This window comes from Ursus maritimus, unplaced genomic scaffold, assembly GCF_017311325.1.
Source record: "Ursus maritimus isolate PB19 unplaced genomic scaffold, ASM1731132v1 scaffold_27, whole genome shotgun sequence".
NCBI classification, from domain to species: domain Eukaryota; kingdom Metazoa; phylum Chordata; class Mammalia; order Carnivora; family Ursidae; genus Ursus; species Ursus maritimus.
The window spans coordinates 20,923,563-20,942,500 of NW_024425230.1; the positions used below are offsets into that span (position 1 = coordinate 20,923,563).

At 45.5% G+C, this 18,938-nt stretch overlaps 1 protein-coding gene across 2 annotated transcripts in view; it reads right to left on the bottom strand.

Annotated features, from left to right (window-relative positions):
* Window positions 1–1,359: 1,359 nt before the first annotated feature.
* The window catches only part of LOC103660187 (adaptor related protein complex 3 subunit sigma 2), a 47,207-nt gene continuing 29,628 nt past the window's right edge, over window positions 1,360–18,938 (bottom strand). For both annotated transcript variants that reach the window (XM_040642798.1, XM_008687784.2), the window contains exons 5-6: window positions 3,950–4,057; window positions 1,360–2,294 (exon numbers count right to left, since the gene is read on the bottom strand). In XM_040642798.1, the coding sequence (XP_040498732.1) occupies window positions 2,166–2,294; window positions 3,950–4,057 (237 nt within the window). In that variant the 3' untranslated portion in view covers window positions 1,360–2,165. The remainder of the gene's footprint in view (window positions 2,295–3,949; window positions 4,058–18,938) is intronic.

Genomic DNA, 18,938 nt, shown 5'->3' on the forward strand with positions numbered 1-18,938 from the left:
GGTTTGCGGGAACAGAGCAGAAACCAATGGTCTCCGGCAACTAAGAACACTGGAAGGTTGCTCTGGGAAATGCAGGACATCCAGCTGTCCTGAGTAATACATGAAACCACAAAACAAAGAAACTCAAGAAAAACGACTAGGTTCTAGCTTTGTGACTCTCAATAACAACACTTAACACTCTGGGCTGCTGTTCCCTCATCAGTCCAACAGAGCACGTGGGGGGCCTCCAGCTCTTGCCATCTACATTATCACTGGCCCCGTGAGCAAACCAGGCTCAGGTTTATTAGGGTTTATGAGAAGCTACTAACCTCTCTGGGACTGGGTTTCCTCATCTATAACAAGGAGGATAAAATCAGAAGAAGCCACTGAGCAGTGAAAGAAAATGGACTTTGGACTTAGGCAAGCAGAGTCTCAATTCTTAGCCCTGTGTGACCAAAAGCAGGTTACTTGACCTGAGTCTTACTTTCTTCACCTGCAAAACGGAGACAATAATGTCTGTCATAAGAGCTGTGGAAGGATCTTGCTCACACCACCTTACAGTACGTACAAAATAAACGTCAGTCTTCTTCCTCCTTTCTTATTCCACATTCAGCAAATGTGAGAGAGGGATGTGAGTGGCTGAAATGTCTGTAAAAAAAAATTAACGCCTTCAAAGAATGCTATCAGCGGTGACATCAGAGTGGCCTCCAATCTCCCTCTTCCGACAGAAGAGGGCCTACCTTCTGATCACCACACCCATCTCTGAGGCTATCAGCGAGGGCCTGAAAGAGTGAGGACAGGAGACTGCAGCGAACAGTGGGCACCAAGCACAGAAGCACGGTGGTCCTGTGGGCGCCATCTCAGACGGGCTCTGCAGCAGCAGCAGCAGCAGGAGACTCGGGCGAACAGTCTGGGCCCCTGGCCAGCAGGCCCGAGAAACCCCCAGGCTGGGAGACTTTGCTGTGATGACGCAGTGAGCTCCTTAAGGTCCCAAGACCTGGCCCCTGAGGCAGTACAGGAAGAGGCACTACTCTAAGGTGCAGTCTGAGCTCTAAGTTAACCACAAAAAGAAAGATTCTCATCACACGTAAAAATCTACAGCTTTCCAAAGACAGCTGTGGGAGGATGTCACCTGGGGGAGGAAGAACGCGGGCCTATCAGCAGAGCTCAGGGAGGGACTCCTCCCACCCCAGGGAGAAGACGCTGCGCTGCCACTGGTCTTGGCCAGCACACTTCCGGTGTCCCCAACCTTCCCAGTGCCAGTTCTAGAACGAGTGATCCCAGCTCAGGCTCTCCTGTTCCACAAGTGGGTGCAGACGGCAGTGGCTTTCCTGTATGGAGAAAACTCATCATTCATAACACAGCAACTGACCCGTCTGCTCCTCGTGAGAAGAATGTATTTACACCTGGGAAGAGCCATAACTCTGAGATATTCCACATGTTGTCGGCGTTGCCTTCCACAGACACGGGGCCTCTGCCCTTTGCTGAGGGACCTTGTGGCTGTGCTGGAGAAATGGCTGTGGGGAAGGGGGTGCTCTCCCTACCAGCATGCACCAGGTTCATGATCTGGATCGTGTCCTGTGAGAACAGAGCTAGGACTGTGGCAGTGAGGGAAACGTACTCCATAGGCGGTGGGAACCAGAAAACTTGCCTGTACAAAAGGACTCTGGGCATGACAAGCCTAGTTGAGCCAGGGGGCAAGTCTGGTTCTCATCAAACCCTGTCCCTGTTTGCCACTCACCACATACCCTACTCTGAAGGGTCAGCCCTGTTCTAGCTATGGCACCTTGTCAGCAAGAGTGAATACTATGGGACCTCAGAAGCCTCGCGGTGCTAAGGATGAAGACTAGTCAGAGAATGTCCTAGTGGTGGGTTCTAGGAAGCAGGTGGGCCCCCAGACAGTGCCCGGTCCCTGGGAGTGGCTACATGCGGGAGGTAAAGGTACGAGTGGCTCGGGCACGTGGATCCCCACAGAGGAAGCCGGGGGGCCCCCCCCACATCTGCAATGGCCACATGTATCAGAGGCCGGCAGGCGGCACATGTGAACCTGGGACGCCCCCCCACCTCCGACTCCACGGCAGCAGAGGGCAGGGCCCGGGGCCCGACCCTTCTAAGGCTCAGAGTGGGCTCTGTGGCAGCACTGGCTTGGCTTGCTTCAAGGACTGCAGTTCAGTAGCTGTGGCCCCTCAGACGAACTGGGACAGGTTGGGGACTTTGATGTTGAGATCACCAATGTTGATGTTCCGAGGAATCTCCGGCAGATTGATGTTTTTCACAGCAGACACGGCCCGGGCAGGAGCTGCCGAAAGGCCACCCTGAGGAGAAACGGGAAGGGGCATGAGACACATGCTCAGTGTCATCTGCCTAATGCTTAGAAACACAAGTGACGGAGACCTGGAAAGTGTCCCCACTGAGCACACACGACGCACGTTTTGGTTTTTCCTCCTTATTCCTCAAAGGTGGCCAACATATGACGATCTTGAGGTTGACGGGAGCCGTGGGGGAGGGACCTGCACTCTGTGCTCCCAAAGGGGCTGTGGCTTATGCAGTGTTGGGCCCCAGTACCTAAAGGTGCCCGGCACACCGCAGGTGCTTAATAAATGCTTGCTACAATAACCTGAGATGTTTCAACCAAGTCATAGTATTGGGGGCACTTTTCAGGCTCCAAGACAAAACCCTTTCCTAAAGAGACTGACTCTTAAGAGACAAGTACAATCACAGGGAAATTCTTACAAGGAAAAGGAAAGTCAAAGCTTAGGGCAACTGCTTGCCAACTAACACCAGGAGATGGGAAAGAGCTGGCTTTGGAAATGTCATGTGGCAGCAAGATGGGAGGAAGGACATGGGTCTGAAGTACCCACAGTGACGGAAGGGCTGGTAACAAACACAGAGGAAGGCGTCCACAGGCGGCGCTCCCCTGTGGCTCACCCGCAGTGCGCAGAGAAGGGGAGAAGCCGACAAGACTCTCAGAACCATTTGCTCCTTACTGACTCCTTTCAGGAGACCAACTCAGTTCCACTCTCGCCCAGCACGTCTCCATTCGTCCGCTTTCCAACCCCCTTGCCTCTGACTCACTTACTATTCCTGGAAACTTCCCAGCCTGCCTCCCTAAAAAACTGTCGTGCCACTCTAGCTGCAGTCCAGAAAAGCTTCTTCAGCAGGACCGCCAGTCCTCATAGACAGAGGAATTCCTGGTTTTGCAAGATCAAGTTGTTACAAGAAGCAACGAAGCTCTTTAAGACGCTCAGCTCATTAAAGAGGTAACTTATTCTGCTATTTCTGCCACATGTGAAGGCTGATGGAGGCAATGGAGAGACCTCGGAGGGGTAGGGCAGATTTTACTGAGGGTCCTTTTTTTTTTTTTAAGTAATCTCTATGCCCAACGTGGGGCTTGAAATCACAACCCCAAGATCAAGAGTTGCACGCCCCACCGACTGAGCCAGCCAGGTGCCCCTACTGTGAGCACTATGTGGGGATGGGCTGGGGTTTGTTATTTGCAAACCCAGCCCAAACTCTACTGCAGCTGAGCAGAAGGCTAACTGGAAATAAGGCAGCTGACAACTCTGAGGTTCTGAAAGACACCATGAGAAATGGCCGCTGGGAGATGGGACCGCCGTAGTACCAGGACACCACGCTGGGACCAGAGAAGGGCATTCTGGCTCCCTCCAGGGAACGTGCAGCTTTGAAAAGAGGAATGACAACCCACAAACATGGGCCATAATCCTCCAAGCCCGGAGCTGTCTGTCTTCCTGTGCCATCTGACTTTCCCGTTCATACTCTTAGCCTTAATTTTTACATGTTTAATTTTCAGCGCTGGCCTTCAATCAATTGGTTTTGGTGGACTCAAGGAAGAAAGAGGAGCATAAACATCCTGAAGGTTCCACAGCAACATAAACCAACACATGTATCCATTTTCCTTCTGCCCCAGTCTCTTGGAACCTGCTGGGGCAAAGTACAGATGTGCACTCACCTCAGATTTCTCCAGCCTGTTTTGGGCTTCAATTTGAGCCACGATTTCATTCATGTTGGTTTCCAACACCATCCCACCCATCACCACCTCCTGAAGGATGTAGTGCACCTAAAAGGGAAGCAAAAGAAAGAAGGGTTAGAACACCCTGCGGTAGCTGGGGTGTGGCCTGGACGGAGACCTCACGGCCTTTTTGGCACCAGCCCGGCAGTTGGACCTGACACCAGCTCCTGATTCCCAGCAGATGCCTGAGCCCCTGTGTCACCCACCTCTCAAGTGAGCCCACACGGATGGCCCCCACGTCCTGGCATTCCCTAACACGAATGTCTTCCATGAGCAGTGATACCTGCCGAACTGCCTGGCCACACTCAAGGCAGGGAGGTGGTGGCTGAGGGCACAGACTCTGAAGTCAGACAGACCTTGTTTAAATTTCAGCTCTGCTCTCTGTTAGCAGGGTGATCTTGGGCAAATTATCCTTTCAGTTCTCCAGAATTGTGGTGAGGACTGAATGTCCTGTATCAAACACCTGGCTTGGGGTTGGTCCCACAACAGGTTCTAAATGAATTAGGATGGCTTTCATTACTAGTATCATCATCATCATTGTCATCATCATCACTGATGCATTCCGTCAGTCCAGCTGTGCCAGAACAATCCCTGCCCAGAGGGATGTCTCCAGGCTTCCTAAGATTAAGACCCAGTCTGGGCTCCGCTGGAGGCACAATGGGCCCGTTCCTTTGTATTTGTCCTCATCCCTTTCTTAGAGCTCAAATAAGAACCCAGGCTCAGCATGAATACTCGCCTGGGGACCAGGCTCACACCTGGGCTCGGGCTCCACCTAGCCAGTACTCCCAACAAAGGTGAATCTCGGTGTGCTTGACTGCTGTGCCAGTGGAGCCGTGGTGCTGACTCAACCACTGTGCCCCACGGTAGCGGGAAGGCTGCCATGGAAACCCCCAGAGGGTCAGGTAAGAGGTGCCCGCTGGGGTCCATAATGGGGGGGTGGGGCTTCCTCTTTCAAATCAAATCATATCAACATGGCCTTCAAGGTGCTTTCAGTCATGCTGGAAAGATCACAGATTATCACCTTACATTGTTGGGTTTTTTTTGTCTTTTTGGTTTTTTTAAAAGATTTTATTTATTTGATGGAGAGAGAGACAGCCAGTGAGAGAGAACACAGGCAAGGGGAGTAGGAGAGGAAGAAGCAGGGTCCCAGCAGGAGAGCCTGATGTGGGGCTCGATCCCAGGACTCTGGGATCACGCCCTGAGCCGAAGGCAGATGCTTAACGACTGAGCCACCCAGGCGCCCCTATCACCTTACATTGTTAATTAAGCGCCAAATTAGCAGTCTGAGAAGGAAGAGGGCAGTGGTTAGAGACCAGAGAGGTTCACTAAGATGGTGGGAGGACTGCGCTGGGCTCTGACATCGGAGAAGGATGTCAGGTGAAAGGCAGTGGAGGAAGCAATTCAACTGCTGTTGGGTATGAGGCGCACCTGGATCTGGCTGGAATGGCAGATTTATCAGGAGGCTAGAGACAATGCTGACAAGGCAGTTTGGGCCTAAAGTCTGGGCACAACTGCTATTTGGGGCTGGACAATTTTCTGTTGTGGGGGGACCGTCCTGTGCATTGTAGCATGTTTGGCAGCACTCCCGGGCTCTGCTCGCTACATTCCAGTAGCACCTCTCCAGCTGTGACAACCAAAATGCTTCCAGACATGGTCAAATGTCTCCTGGCAAAATCGTCCCCAGTTGAGACACACTGGTCTTGTGTCTAGACTGGACCGTGGAAGATCCGAGGGTCAACTGACTCTGTAGGCAACAAAGAGGCAAGACTAAAGATGTGTCTGTGTGCTTGTGCATGTGTATTTTTGACACAACGTTCTCTGGCACATCAGTTCTCAGTATTTTGCCCACAGTTTACAAGTAGAGGGAATGCAGTAACAGATGTAACTAGAGTTATTTCTTCTGGTCTCAGAGAGGAAGTGTAATAAAAGCATATATTTTGGGGCACCTGCGTGGCTCAACTGCTTAACCATCTAATTCTCGACTTCAGCTCAGGTCATGATCTCAGGGTGGTGAGATCCAGCCCCGTCAGGCTCCACGCTCAGCAGGGAGTCTGCTTGAGATTCTCTCTCTCTCTCTCCCTCCCTCCCCACTGCATGCTCTCTCTCTAAATACATAAATAAATAAATAAATAAAATTTTTAAAAAGCATATGTTTAAACACAAAGTATATATGCCTACACTGAGCTTTACAAATCACTTTTCTATCTACATAGACACACTCATGCAGCATTCTTAAATTTTATACAATAGGAGTTATTTTATTACTTAAATACAAATGGAGATCTAATGGCAAAATGCTCATACTCAGATAATTAACAAAATGTTGAACAAGATCTTAAAATTATTCTTGGGGAACTACACCGTTTATACTTCCCTATCAAGAAATCAGCCTCTGAACCCAGTATGGTGGTTCCTCAAAACATTAAAAAAAAAAAAAAAAAGAAAAAGAATAGCCATATAATCAAACAATTCCACCACTGGGCATATACTCAGAAGAATTAAAACCAAGGACTCCGAAAGATACTTGTACACCTATCTTCATAGCAGCATTATCCACAGAATAACCAAAAGGCAGGAGCAACCCAAGTGCCTGATGGATAAAAGCATAAATGTGACGTATGCGTACAAGGAATATTATTCGGTCATAAAAAGGAAGAAAACTCAGACACCTGGTATCGGAACCCTGAAGACATTAAGCTAAGTGAAATAAGCCAGAGACAGAAGGACAGATACCGCGTGACTTCCTTATGTGAAGTACCTAGTAGCCAAAACCAGAGGCAGAGAGTAGAATGGTGGTTGTTAGGGCTAAGGGGAGGTGGGGATGGGGACTTGTTTAATGGAAACAGAGTTTCAGTTGTGCAAGATGAAGAATTCTGGAGAAGGGCTGCACAACCACGTGAATGTGCTTAACACTAATCAACCGTACACTTCAGAATGAAGACGGTAAACTTGCGTTCCATGAAATTTACCAGTACTCCTAGTATTTTATTCCTTTTGTTTAATGAGCCCCTTCTTCATGGGGGAAGTAGTACTATGATGAGCACTTCATACGTAACTTATTTTAATTTTCCAATACCGATGGTAGGTAATATAACCCCAGGGAGGTAATATAAACTTCACTTTGTATATGAGGAAAGTGAAATATGGAAAAGTCAATCAACTCTTCTGATGTCACATGTATCGGTAGCAGAACAGAGCACCGAGTGTAGGTCTGTCCGACTCCAGAGCTCATGTTCTACACCCTTCCCACCGTGACACCTCAAAATCCCAAACTGTGTCTTCCACCCTGTTCACCCCATACCCCTAGTCCATATGGAATCATTTTAAGACTTGCCTTTGGTGTGTCAGAGATCTCGTATGAATTCTTCCATGCTCTATCCCCAAGGCCTAGAACACTGGCCAGTGAGGAGGAGGCATGCTGACTAAATGAAAAGGCTTTTCTTAAGTCTGAGTAGCATTCCTGGGGCTGTAGGTGCTTAGAAGGTGGATGGCAGTGTGGTGGTGGAGGCTGGATGGATGGGAACCAGCCACTGGTTAATAGAAATTGTCAGTTAAGATTTCTGATTTGAACACTGCATCATGAAATCATAATTTTAAAATGCTAGTCAAGATGTGTTTTAAGTGCAAAAAGGAGAAATAAGTAAAAATGCAAACTCCATTTTCAACAAAACTGGAAGACAACCAAAATTCCAGGCTCTAAAACAGCTGGAAAAGCTGTCAAAAGCAGGGAGCTCAAACAAGGTTCCTTTCCTTTAGAGAAAGAAAAGAAGAAAGTATACTATGGAGAGGGGACACAGGAGCTGGAGAGAAAGACCTGCCGAAGTAGACTTCCTGTAAGTAAAGGACACGCTCTTTGGGACCAAACAGATTCCTTGTTTTGAGAGGCAGGAACTTCCGCCGACCTGGAGCTGGAACTACTTGGGAAACCACACAAACCAGCTATATTCGCCTCACAGCGTTCAACTCTGTGGCAGCGTCTGCATCGTGAAAAAGCTCACAGATGCCTATCTCTGCTGGCTGGAGATGCCTATCTCTAGGTAAGTGAACTCACCTAGAACCCTAAATCATGAGAACGGCTGCAGCCAGTGTGGAACGCAGACTTGGCACCTCTTCTACGCAAGCATCCTGCAAATAGCTAATCCCTGAAAAACTCACCTACTTACAGAGGCGTTATCAAAATGAAATCTGCACAGGATATATACAAAGATACAACAAGAAAAAAATAGGGAAGAGACTGGAAAACCAAAAGGCAGACTAAGACTATGCCCTGGAAAACGCTGCTACAGAGCAGATGAATGGCAATAAAATCTTTTGCAAAACGGAAAAAAGAAAACCGTGAAGCAAGAGCTCAGAGCAGAAGAGCAAGTGCTCATGGGACAGGTAGGGAGACGACAGGGAGAAGAGAAGGCTTCGACTAGCATGGCTCAGGGAAGAAGTGGAAGGAAAAAACGAACCGAAATGAGGGTGAAACAAAAAAGGAACAAAACGGAGAAGAGCCGCTGCAGAAAGCATGGTAAGGAACAAAACGGAGGGACATGGAATAGCAGCGCATAAAATGAAATGGGAAAGGGGTCAACGGAGTAGAGAGCGAACAGGAGTTACAGAGGACAGCCAAGGCCAGCAGCACATGCAGAAAGGAGAACTGTAACTGAGGCAAACGAACAGGTAGAGTTGCTCATAAACATTCCATGAAGATCTACTTCAAGATGTTTCTGAAACAAAACTATCCACATACTGAGAGGGCACACTGTATCCCAGGAAAAACTGGCCCAGAACAGTTGGTGCCAAGACAGACCCTGAGGGTAAGATTTCTGCATTTCTGCAACCAGGCAAGAAGATCAAATCACATAAAAGAGGGGGCAAACTCTTGAAAATTCCCACAGTAAAATTCAGGGCTAGCAGGAAAAGACGCAGTGCCTACACAATTCCCAAAGACAGGAAGTGCAAGCCAAGAGCGGTACCCAGGGGGCTGCTAACCCAGAGGGACAGCATGGGAAACACTGCTCCCATGAGTCTTTCTGCAGAAATCTACAAAAGGAAACACCTCTGCCAGCCAACAGGTGAGGGCAGTTAGACTGGACACGAGAGTCTGCTTACAGGCAGGGCCACCACTGGGGAACAGAACGACAACAGAGACCAATGCTATGTGCCTTACGATGTCGAAAAGCTACACAGCTAGCAAAAATTAGGAAGACTTGGGGCTATGCCACTTTTCCTGCATCAAAGCCATATGCATTAGTTTCTCTAAGCACAGGGAGAATTCAGACCCCCGTGAAGCAGTAAATACGGACTCCTAGATTTTTAGGAGCCTCCATCTCTAGTCTTCTACAGTTATCTTGCCCAAACCTGATTCAATTTCATTTCCTTTTTTACCTAACTAGCCTTTCCAAAGCATTCACCTTAGTTTTCATAGAACAATTCTCTTTGCTCATTACGGTTTATTTGTACATTATTAAGTTAGGTAATTACAATACCACTTTGACTGGCATCAACGGATCTACAAATATTACAGCTGACCTTTGGTCAGCGTAGTGACTCATGTGCTATAAATGAGCAAAGGATGAGGAACTAGGGGCCAGCTTCCCAACTGCCCAGGTTCATCTGACAAGTCAGTGAAGACCCCTTTCACCGAACGTGAAGTGCACCGTGCAAGAGGAATAACATTTCTTCGAGTGCAGACAGAGGGGACATAAGAAAGCTGGAGGCTGCTAAGCACGGGTGTGTACAGAAGGCAGCCAAAAATCAATACTCTACACACACACACACAGAGGAATATTACTCAGCAATAAAATCGAATGAGATCTTGCCATTTGCAACACGGATGATAGACCTAGAGGATATTATGCTAAGTGAAAGAAGTCAAACAGAGAAAGACAAATACCATATGACTTCAATCATACGTGGAATTTAAGAAACTAAATAAACGAACAAGGAAAAAAGAGACAGACAAAAAAACCAGACTCTTGAAAACAGGGGACAGAGGGGTCACCAGTGAGGAGGTGGTGGGGGGAGGGGTGAAACAGATAAAGAGGATCAAGAGAACACTTACCATGGTGAGCACTGCGTAATGTGTAGAATTGTTGAACCATTTTATTGTACACACCTGAAACTAATGTAACACTGTATTGTTAATTATACTTGAATAAAAAAATCAATACTCATGTACCTAAGAAACTAGATAGTCAGATCATGAGGAATGGTCCTGTTAAATGATCAGAGTTGACGGATGGCCTGACCTTGAGGACGCTGGCAGAAATGCAGGTGAGTACCTCAGAGAACACTGAGAGCTAAAAGTACCAAACTAACAAAGAGGAGGCAGGGAAAAAGAAAATCTAAAATCTGAGTCATGGAGGTGGCAATAAAAACCACAAGAACAGAAGAAAACGAAGTGCTAAAGGTCCTCAGGAGCCCTAAACCCAGCCTAACATCAAGTGCACCGAACAAACATGAATTATCAAGTAATAATAATTCACAGCTCTCTGCTATCTTGACAATCATCTAAAACAATGACAATAGTAGGGGCGCCTGGGTGGCTCAGTCGTAAAGCGTCTGCCTTCGGCTCAGGGCGTGATCCCAGCGTTCTGGGATCGAGCCCCACATCAGGCTCCTCCGCTGGGAGCCTGCTTCTTCCTCTCCCACTCCCCCTGCTTGTGTTCCCTCTCTCGCTGGCTGTCTCTCTCTCTGTCAAATAAATAAAAAATCTTTAAAATAAAATAAAATAAAATAAAACAATGACAATAGCAAAACTCATTCAGAAGTACCTGTTAAGAGAATTTAAACAAAAGCACTATTGATTTCTTAGTGCTTATTTCTCAGCAAATCCAATGGTAACCTGATCTAGGAATAATAACAGCCAGGAGGAGTTTCAGATGAACATAAGATTAAGATAACCCCAATAAACCAACAGGCCAACTTGATGTAAGAGGAAGGCAACAGAAAAGATACTTTGGGTGATGAATCCGAAATCTTAACACGTAAAATGCTGCGTGGAAACTCATATTTTACAAGATCAAAGAAATGTAAATTTATGGCCACACCTTAATAAGAAAAAAGTTAGGAGTTTATAATTTGGTCCTACTTAAATTTTTCTCTTAAAAATCCCTCAAAACTATCAAAAAGTAAAATACAGTTGATCCCTGAACAACACAGATTTCAACTTTGTGGGTCCACGTATACACAGTTTTTTTTTATAAATACACTCCAGTACTGTCAATGTATTTTCTTTTCCTTACAATTTTCTTAATAACACTTTCTCTTCTCTTGTTTATTTTATGATAAGAATATTGTATAGAATACATGTAACAGGGGCGCCTGGGTGGCTCAGTCGCTAAGCGTCTGCCTTCAGCTCAGGGCGTGAGCTCAGGACAGGCTCCTCCGCTGGGAGCCTGCCTCTTCCTCTCCCACTCTCCCTGCTTGTGTTCCCTCTCTCTCTGGCTGTCTCTCTCTCTGTCAAATAAATAAATAAAATCTTAAAAAAATAAAAAAAAGAATACATGTAACATACAAAGTATGTTTTAATCAACTGTTTATGTTATTGGTAAGGCTTCCGGTCAACAGAAGGCTATTAGTAGTTAAGTTTTTGGGGACAGTCAAAAGTTATATGCAGATTTGAGCTGGGGGTAGGTGCTCCTGACCCTGCATTGTTCAAGGGTCAATTGTAACTACCAGAATCAAAATATCTATTCCTCTGGGGCGCCTGGGTGGCTTAGTTGGTTAAGCATCTGCCTTTGGCTCAGGTCATGATCCCAGGTTCCTGGGATCGAGTCCTATAGCCGGCTCCCTGCTCGCAGGGAGTCTGCCTCTCCCTCTCCTTCTGCCCCTTTCCTTGCTCATGCTCTCTCTCTCTCTCAAATAAAATCTTTTTAAAAAATGTTTATTCCTCTAAAGGCAATCTAACCTGCTATCAAGCCTCTGTACTATCCTCCCAACATATCTGGATAATGGTCTTCGTTTTTCTGTTCTAGGAAGCTTTCACATTGTCTGCCCTCCCGTGAAGATACCTACTTCTAGAACTGGATCCTCTGGGCATCTAATTTGGCCTCACTGTTCTTTCCTATCAATATAAGTTAACTGAGACCTTCCCCATTTCATTCCCTAGAGGCAATAATGAGTGTCCTTCAGGATGGGGACCTATAAATTTGTGGCTTGTAGGGCTCCCCCAGAAGTTTTTCTGTGATCCAGTTCATGAATAGATGAAACAGGAAGAACAAATCTGGTGTGTGCTGAGGATGCGACAGTGCTTAGGTACGGTTCTGGGACTCCTAGGAAGTGTGACTCTACTGTTCTGAGGAGTCTTGAGTGAGAGGTTCTGGGCCAACAAAGGCTTGGCCAGCAGTTTCACTGCAAAGGTGCACAGAAAGGGGAAAATGACACTGGGAGCCATCAGAGGAGAGTTTAGTGACTACTGAACCTGCTGGGACTCCCTGAAGCAAAGAAAGCCCTTCTCCAAACGAGAACAAGGAAGGGCTTGTACTGCTGCCGACTCTGCTGAGATTTCTAATCCTAACCTTTACTACCTTCATTCATACTACCTAACCTTTACTACCTTCATTACTACCTGATCCTGTCAAGCAGTTCTGTAAAATGGAGAGACATTCTTCCAGAATTTGAGGTGTGGAATGCCTCAGCTTGGGCCAAGTAAACTCAAGAAAGGCTAAGGGCTCTCTTGGCTGAGACAATCACCCTCTTCTCAGTGACAGATGGGGCCTGTGTGCATTTCTGAGGTACTTAATTTAGTGCAGGCATACTTTTTACTTGTCTGCCTCTTCCCCTCGACCATGATTTTCCTTGAGGGTAGATTCCTTTTTTTAAGATTTTATGTATTTATTTAATTTGAGAGAGAGAGAGCGAGCGCGCAAGCAGGAGGAGGAGCAGAGAGAGGCGGACAAGCTGACTCTGACTGAGCACGGAGCCCAATGCGGGGCTCATTCCCACAACCCTGAGATCATGTCCTCAGCCAAAACCAAGAGTCGGACACTCAACCGAATGCACTACCCAGGCACCCCCTGAGGATAGATTCTATGTCCCATTCATCCCTGGGTCTCCAGCGCTAAGCACTATGCTTGGTAACAGGGAGCCTTCGTAACTGCTGGCTGAATGGATGAAAGAAACACATCAAGTTCACAAGTCCTGATTTTGAGGAGACACAGGCCCGGCTTCCCATTCTGGCACTGAGAAACAAGCTCTACCGCCCAGGACACAGAGTGAACTTCTACAGATAAAAGTGGGTTAAAATAAACTTGCTGGTTTCATGTCAGGATCAAGAGTCTAAGAGGGAACATAAAAGTGTTGCTTCAAGGACAGAGTTGCTCCTTAGGGACACAGCTCTGGAACTGCTGGGGAGGGAGACAAGTTGGTTTCAACAATCCTATCCAAGGACAGAGGATTCCAGGACCTGCCAGAGTTCTATCCTTGGTTATGTTTCTCACTGAAGTCAAAAAAGTTCTGAATCCAGTCCCAGGTCAACAGAGACCATCACTAAGAGCAAACTGATCTGGAGCCTAAAGACAACAAACAAGACAGTACTTTTTCCTCTAGTCAAAACAGTCTTCACACCTTAAACTGGCAATGTTCCATTAAGTTTAAGCATTAAACTTCCAGTCAATTTTTCTACAGACACAATAAGTAAGGTTCTCATGCTAGCAGCTCACAAAGGCAGACTTAAATCCATAATGCTACCTAGAATGTAGTACCGCTGAGCAGCCCTGCATCTGTATCTAAATAGCACGAATAATACTGCTTCTTCAGCAAAATGCAGTTCTACATGGGGATGGCAGCAACCTATCTGGCAGAACTCCTCAGGCAGAGAGGGTCGGTAAGATCTTCTGAGACACCAGGGGCATATTAAGGCACACCACACTCCAAGCTTAATCACATCCACAGAAGCCTCTAGACTACATCAATCCCTCCCCAGATTCTTACATTGGAGGACAAAAGCCTGCAGTACCACAAAAGGCAAGGGCTCCATCCCCACCACCTATCCATACTTTTGTATCTTTCTAAAAACAACTGTGTTATCACACAGAAGACAGTAAGACAGTAAAACACTGATCAAATACAAAAGAACATGATCACAGTGCTTGTACTGGAACAGGAGAATACCAATATTTTAATACTTTTTAAGAAAGAATCACTGATAAGATATATACTGTACTATATTAAAAGCTAAGTGCTGGGGTGCCTGGCTGGCTCAGAGAGAAGAGCATGTGGCTCTTGATCTCAGGTTTGTGAGTTCAAGCCCCACGCTGGGTGTAGAGATTACTTAAAAAAAAAAAAAAAAAAAAAAAAAAAAAAGCTAAGTGCTGATAACTTTTTTGACCCCTTCTTGCTTGGCTGGTTTCATGAATTCCTAGGAAAGACCTCTGGAGAGTAAGGAGGGAAGACATTCTTGGTAGGATGGGGTCTACATCACCTCCGTGTCCATGCTGGAGGGTAGTGGCTCTCAACAGGCCAAAGCGTGGAAGGACACTGCAAGTGGGCTCAGTACTGACCAGGGGAAAAGAAAATCACTTGAGAGTCATCTTGGCCCGGAGTTAGCTTCTAGTTCCCATACTGTCAATTTTAGAGAGAAATGAAAAGCAGATAGGACATAAAAAGGCATTTCAGAAACCTGATACCTAAGCCTTCTTCTCTCTTCTCCCTACTTTCATTCCAAAGTCCAATGTTTTATCAGTGTTTTGAAACATGCTGAGGACTGCCCCTCCTCATCTCCATGGCCTGCCTTTCATCTCACTTGTCTACAAATGAACCATGGTAATTAGACTCAACAACCGTCGCGAGTCTATGTAGACGTAACTGCAATGAACAACATGGACCACACAGAGAAGCACCAGGCACACCTGGTTCCACTGGGAAGTTGATTCTCTAGTTAGAGACAAAACATTGCACAAAAGAGTCAAAGATTCAATCACCATATTAAACTATTTTACTGGAAACCTTCAAAAATGTAGAAGATATGAATAGATGTTTTTCCAAAGAAAACATACAGATCGCCAATACATACATGGAAAGATGCTCAGAATCCCTAATCCTCAGAGAAATGCAAATCAAAAGCACAAGGAGATCACCTCACATCAGTCAGAATGGCTAATATCAAAAAGACAAGAAATAACAAGTGTTGGCGAGGATGTGGAGAACAGGGAATCGTCATGCACTGTTGGTGAGAATGTAAACGGATGCAGCCACTATGGAGAACAGTACGGAGGTTCCTCAAAAAGTCAAAAATAGAGCTATCCTATGATCCAGTAATTCCACTTCTGGATATTTATTTGAAGAAAATGAAAACACGAACTTGAAAAGACACATGTACCCTCATGTTCACTGCAGCAGTACTTACAATAGCCAAGACATGGAAAAAATCTGTGTCCATCAATGTATGAATGGATAAAGAAATTGTGGAATATAAATACACAATGGAATATTACTCATCCACAAAAAGGGAAATTTTGCTATTTGTGACAACATGGATGGACCTTGAGGGCATCATACTAAATGAAGTAAGTCAGAAAGAGAAAGACAAATACTGTATGATCTCTGTTACATATGGAATCTTTTTTTTTTTAAGATTTATTTGAGAGAGAGAGAGAGCACGCGTACACCTGTGAGAGGGAGAAAGAGGCAGAGGGGGAGGGGAAGGGAGAGGGAAAGAATCCCAAGCACACTCCATACTAAGTGTGGAGTCTCACGCAGGGCTCGATCTCACGACCCTGAGATCAGGACCTGAGCCAAAACCAGAGTCAGATGCTCAACCGACTGAGTCACCCAGGTGCCCCTCCTATATATATACAATCTTAAAAAAAACAAAAAAACAACCAAGCTCATAAATACAGAGAACAGATGGTGGTTGTCAGAGGCAGGGGGAAAGGGGATGATGATGAAGAGGGTGGGAGAAATGGGTCAAGGGGGTCAAAAAGTAAAAAAATTTAAAAAAAGAGAGCAATACAACATGTGCATAACTGGTATGCCACAGAAAGAAATAGAATAATAGGAGAGAGAAAATATATTCAAAGATTAATAGAAAAAATATATAACTTGGTTTTACATATTGAAAAGATCAGGTGATATCCCAGAAAAACTGATTCAGAATGATTAACACAAGACTAGGAGCTCCAGGTTTTATACTGGTTTGAGGGGTGAGAAAACTAACCTCCAGACCTGGAATTTGGAGACTGAGGTACCCAGCTAGAATAAAAAGATAAACGGCAAGCAAGGCAAAAAAAAAAAAAGAAGCAACAAGTGTTTCGCAATGCATGCTTGTGTGTATATATGTATGTTATGTATGACTGAGATAAATGACAGCAATGACACAAGGGACAGCAGTGAGGCATTGGACTATTTACTATTTTGTTACTCCAAGGTATCTGCACTGCCCCAAAAAACTATGCTGTAGAGAAATATTATGTAACAAAACTGTTGATGCTAAATTACTAGGTGGAAAATAAGCTGGGTATAGAATGGTAAGAAAAACACAAAAAAAGTATACTTCACATTCCTATAACTTCTAAAACAGAATATAGTGAACACAATTTAGCTTCTTCTTCGGGGCTCGATGTTAATATCCGTCAGTGAATGCACTCTGACTCCAAGATGCCCCAGGAACACAGCCACAGAGCTGTCTGGTCCCAAGCAGCTGTTAAAGAAAGCAGGCAAAGAAACAACCTGCTTTGTAAAGTTCTATTTTTCTCTTTTCCTTGTTATGAGTGTCTCCTGAACTACACTTATGACCTCCCTTAACCTTCAGACGGAGATAAGACATTTGCACCATTTTCTCCAGATGTCTTCTTGTTACGTAACTCCACAAACCTCAATCCCTTTCCCTTGATTTTCCTTCTTTTTTACATTCATATGATCACACGTTCTTTCAATGAAACAGGAACGAGTCCAATGGAATCTCACATCAGTTTAAGTTGTAAGCCACCAGAAGAGATGGAAACATGCATAGCCGCACATCCCTTACACCGTCTGTGGTCTTCCTCCACCGACGACAATGCTGAAGTGGCCAGCTTGGTTAGGGGACACAGCCTGAAAAGCTGTACTGCATCTTTAAGCATTAAAATCACTCCAAGCACCAGAAGATGCTTATGAGACACATGATAGGCATGAAAGAGCAGAGACAAAGGAGAGCCCATTTCACACTCACTCCAGGCACACACAAACTGAGTAAAATTGTAAGTGGAATCATTCTGTATTTGGAATTGTGATTCTCCATCTTTTTTCCAAATGGTGAAAGCTGAATCTGTATCAGCCAAATATGTACATGGGAGCCCACTGTACTCCCTACACACAACATGATGTGTTAGGTTCAAGGCATTCACTCATTTTCACCAAAAGGATGCGACCTGTAACAGTATCTGTTTTCAAATATGCTTAACATCACAGAATGGTAAGAGCTGGAAGGAGGAGGGGCACCTGGGTGGCACAGCGGTTAAGCGTCTGCCTTCAGCTCAGGGCGTGAGGATCCGGCGTTATGGGATCGAGCCCCACATCAGGCTCCTCCGCTATGAGCCTGCTTCTTCCTCTCCCACTCCCCCTGCTTTTGTTCCCTCTCTCGCTGGCTGTCTCTATCTCTGTCAAATAAATAAATAAAATCTTAAAAAAAAAAAAAAAAAAAAAAAAGAGCTGGAAGGAGGAAATGAAGATAAGATGTGAACCCTGTCCTCAAAGGGCTTAGAATCAAGTTAAGGAAGATAAAGCATGTACAAAATTAACTGTAATAAAAGGAAGGCTGTGATAGTACTATGACCCAAGTACAAAATGCTATGGGAGTTCCGAGGAAGGTGGGTCTCGAACTGGTAAATGGAGAAGGCATCTGGGCAGAGGGGACCGCACATCGCTCTGCAACTCATGAACTATTCTCCACGCTCTGCTAACAATTCTTTAATAAAAGGATTCCTCACTTGCTGGCTTCACGTCTGACACTGAATGTGCGCAGCTGACCGCAGCAAGGCGTGCTCATTGCATATTATTCCTTACTTCTTAATTTTTTTTCTTTTTCCCAAACAATGCCTATTGTAAGTTGGAGTGTTCTGTGAAGTAAATTTTTAGAGGTCCCAGCAGGACTTTTTCTTATTCATCTATTGTTTCATCCTCCTTCATTTCCTGCCTATCTCCAGTATTTTGCAAATGCTAAGCACAGTACTGGGTAAAGAAAATGACCCAGGCCTTGTCCTCTTGAGTTTTATCCTCTCTCTGATTGGTTATCTGCTAACAAAACATGACCCAGATATACGTCTTTCGGCACTGAGGATGCCAGAGCAGGAGTGGACACTAAGGGCAGCATGTGGAGAGCGTAGGCTCCGGAATCAGCAAGTTCACGGTCTGAATTCTGTCTCTGCTACTTATCAAAATTGTGTGGCCTTAGGGAAACTGAGGTTTCCTATCTCTAAGCTCAGTTCCTTCTGTAAAATGGGGAGAACTAGAGTTCTCTTCTGATAGGCCTAGTCTGAAGACACAATAAGATGATGCAGGAAATAAATGAGACATTGTATTTCAAGCACTTAGCTATCATGTGCCTGAAATGTAAATAAGTACTTGATGAATACTAGTTAATGGAGTAATTATAATCAAAGTCATCTTGTCCAACCTCCTTCCTGATGCAGGAATTTATTCTTTAGCTCTTGAGACAGAATAGATCCGTCACCTAAGTAGAGAGAGCTCACTGCACTCTGAAGCTGCCCAGTCTACTGTGATCAGCAGTAACTGTCAGAACGTTCTTCATTGTTCTGAGCTGCAATATGCTTGGAACCACCTCCATCCCCTGGCCTTACCTCTGCCCAGTGAAGCAGCAAAGCATAAGTCCCTGCCCTCCACTCTGGGATTCTCTCACTCTTCTTAATCTGACCAAATGGCGGGCAGTCAGGTAAGGGAATAACAATTTATTTGACCATCAAGAAAAAATTCCGAATGCCATGCTCTGATCCACAAACCTGTT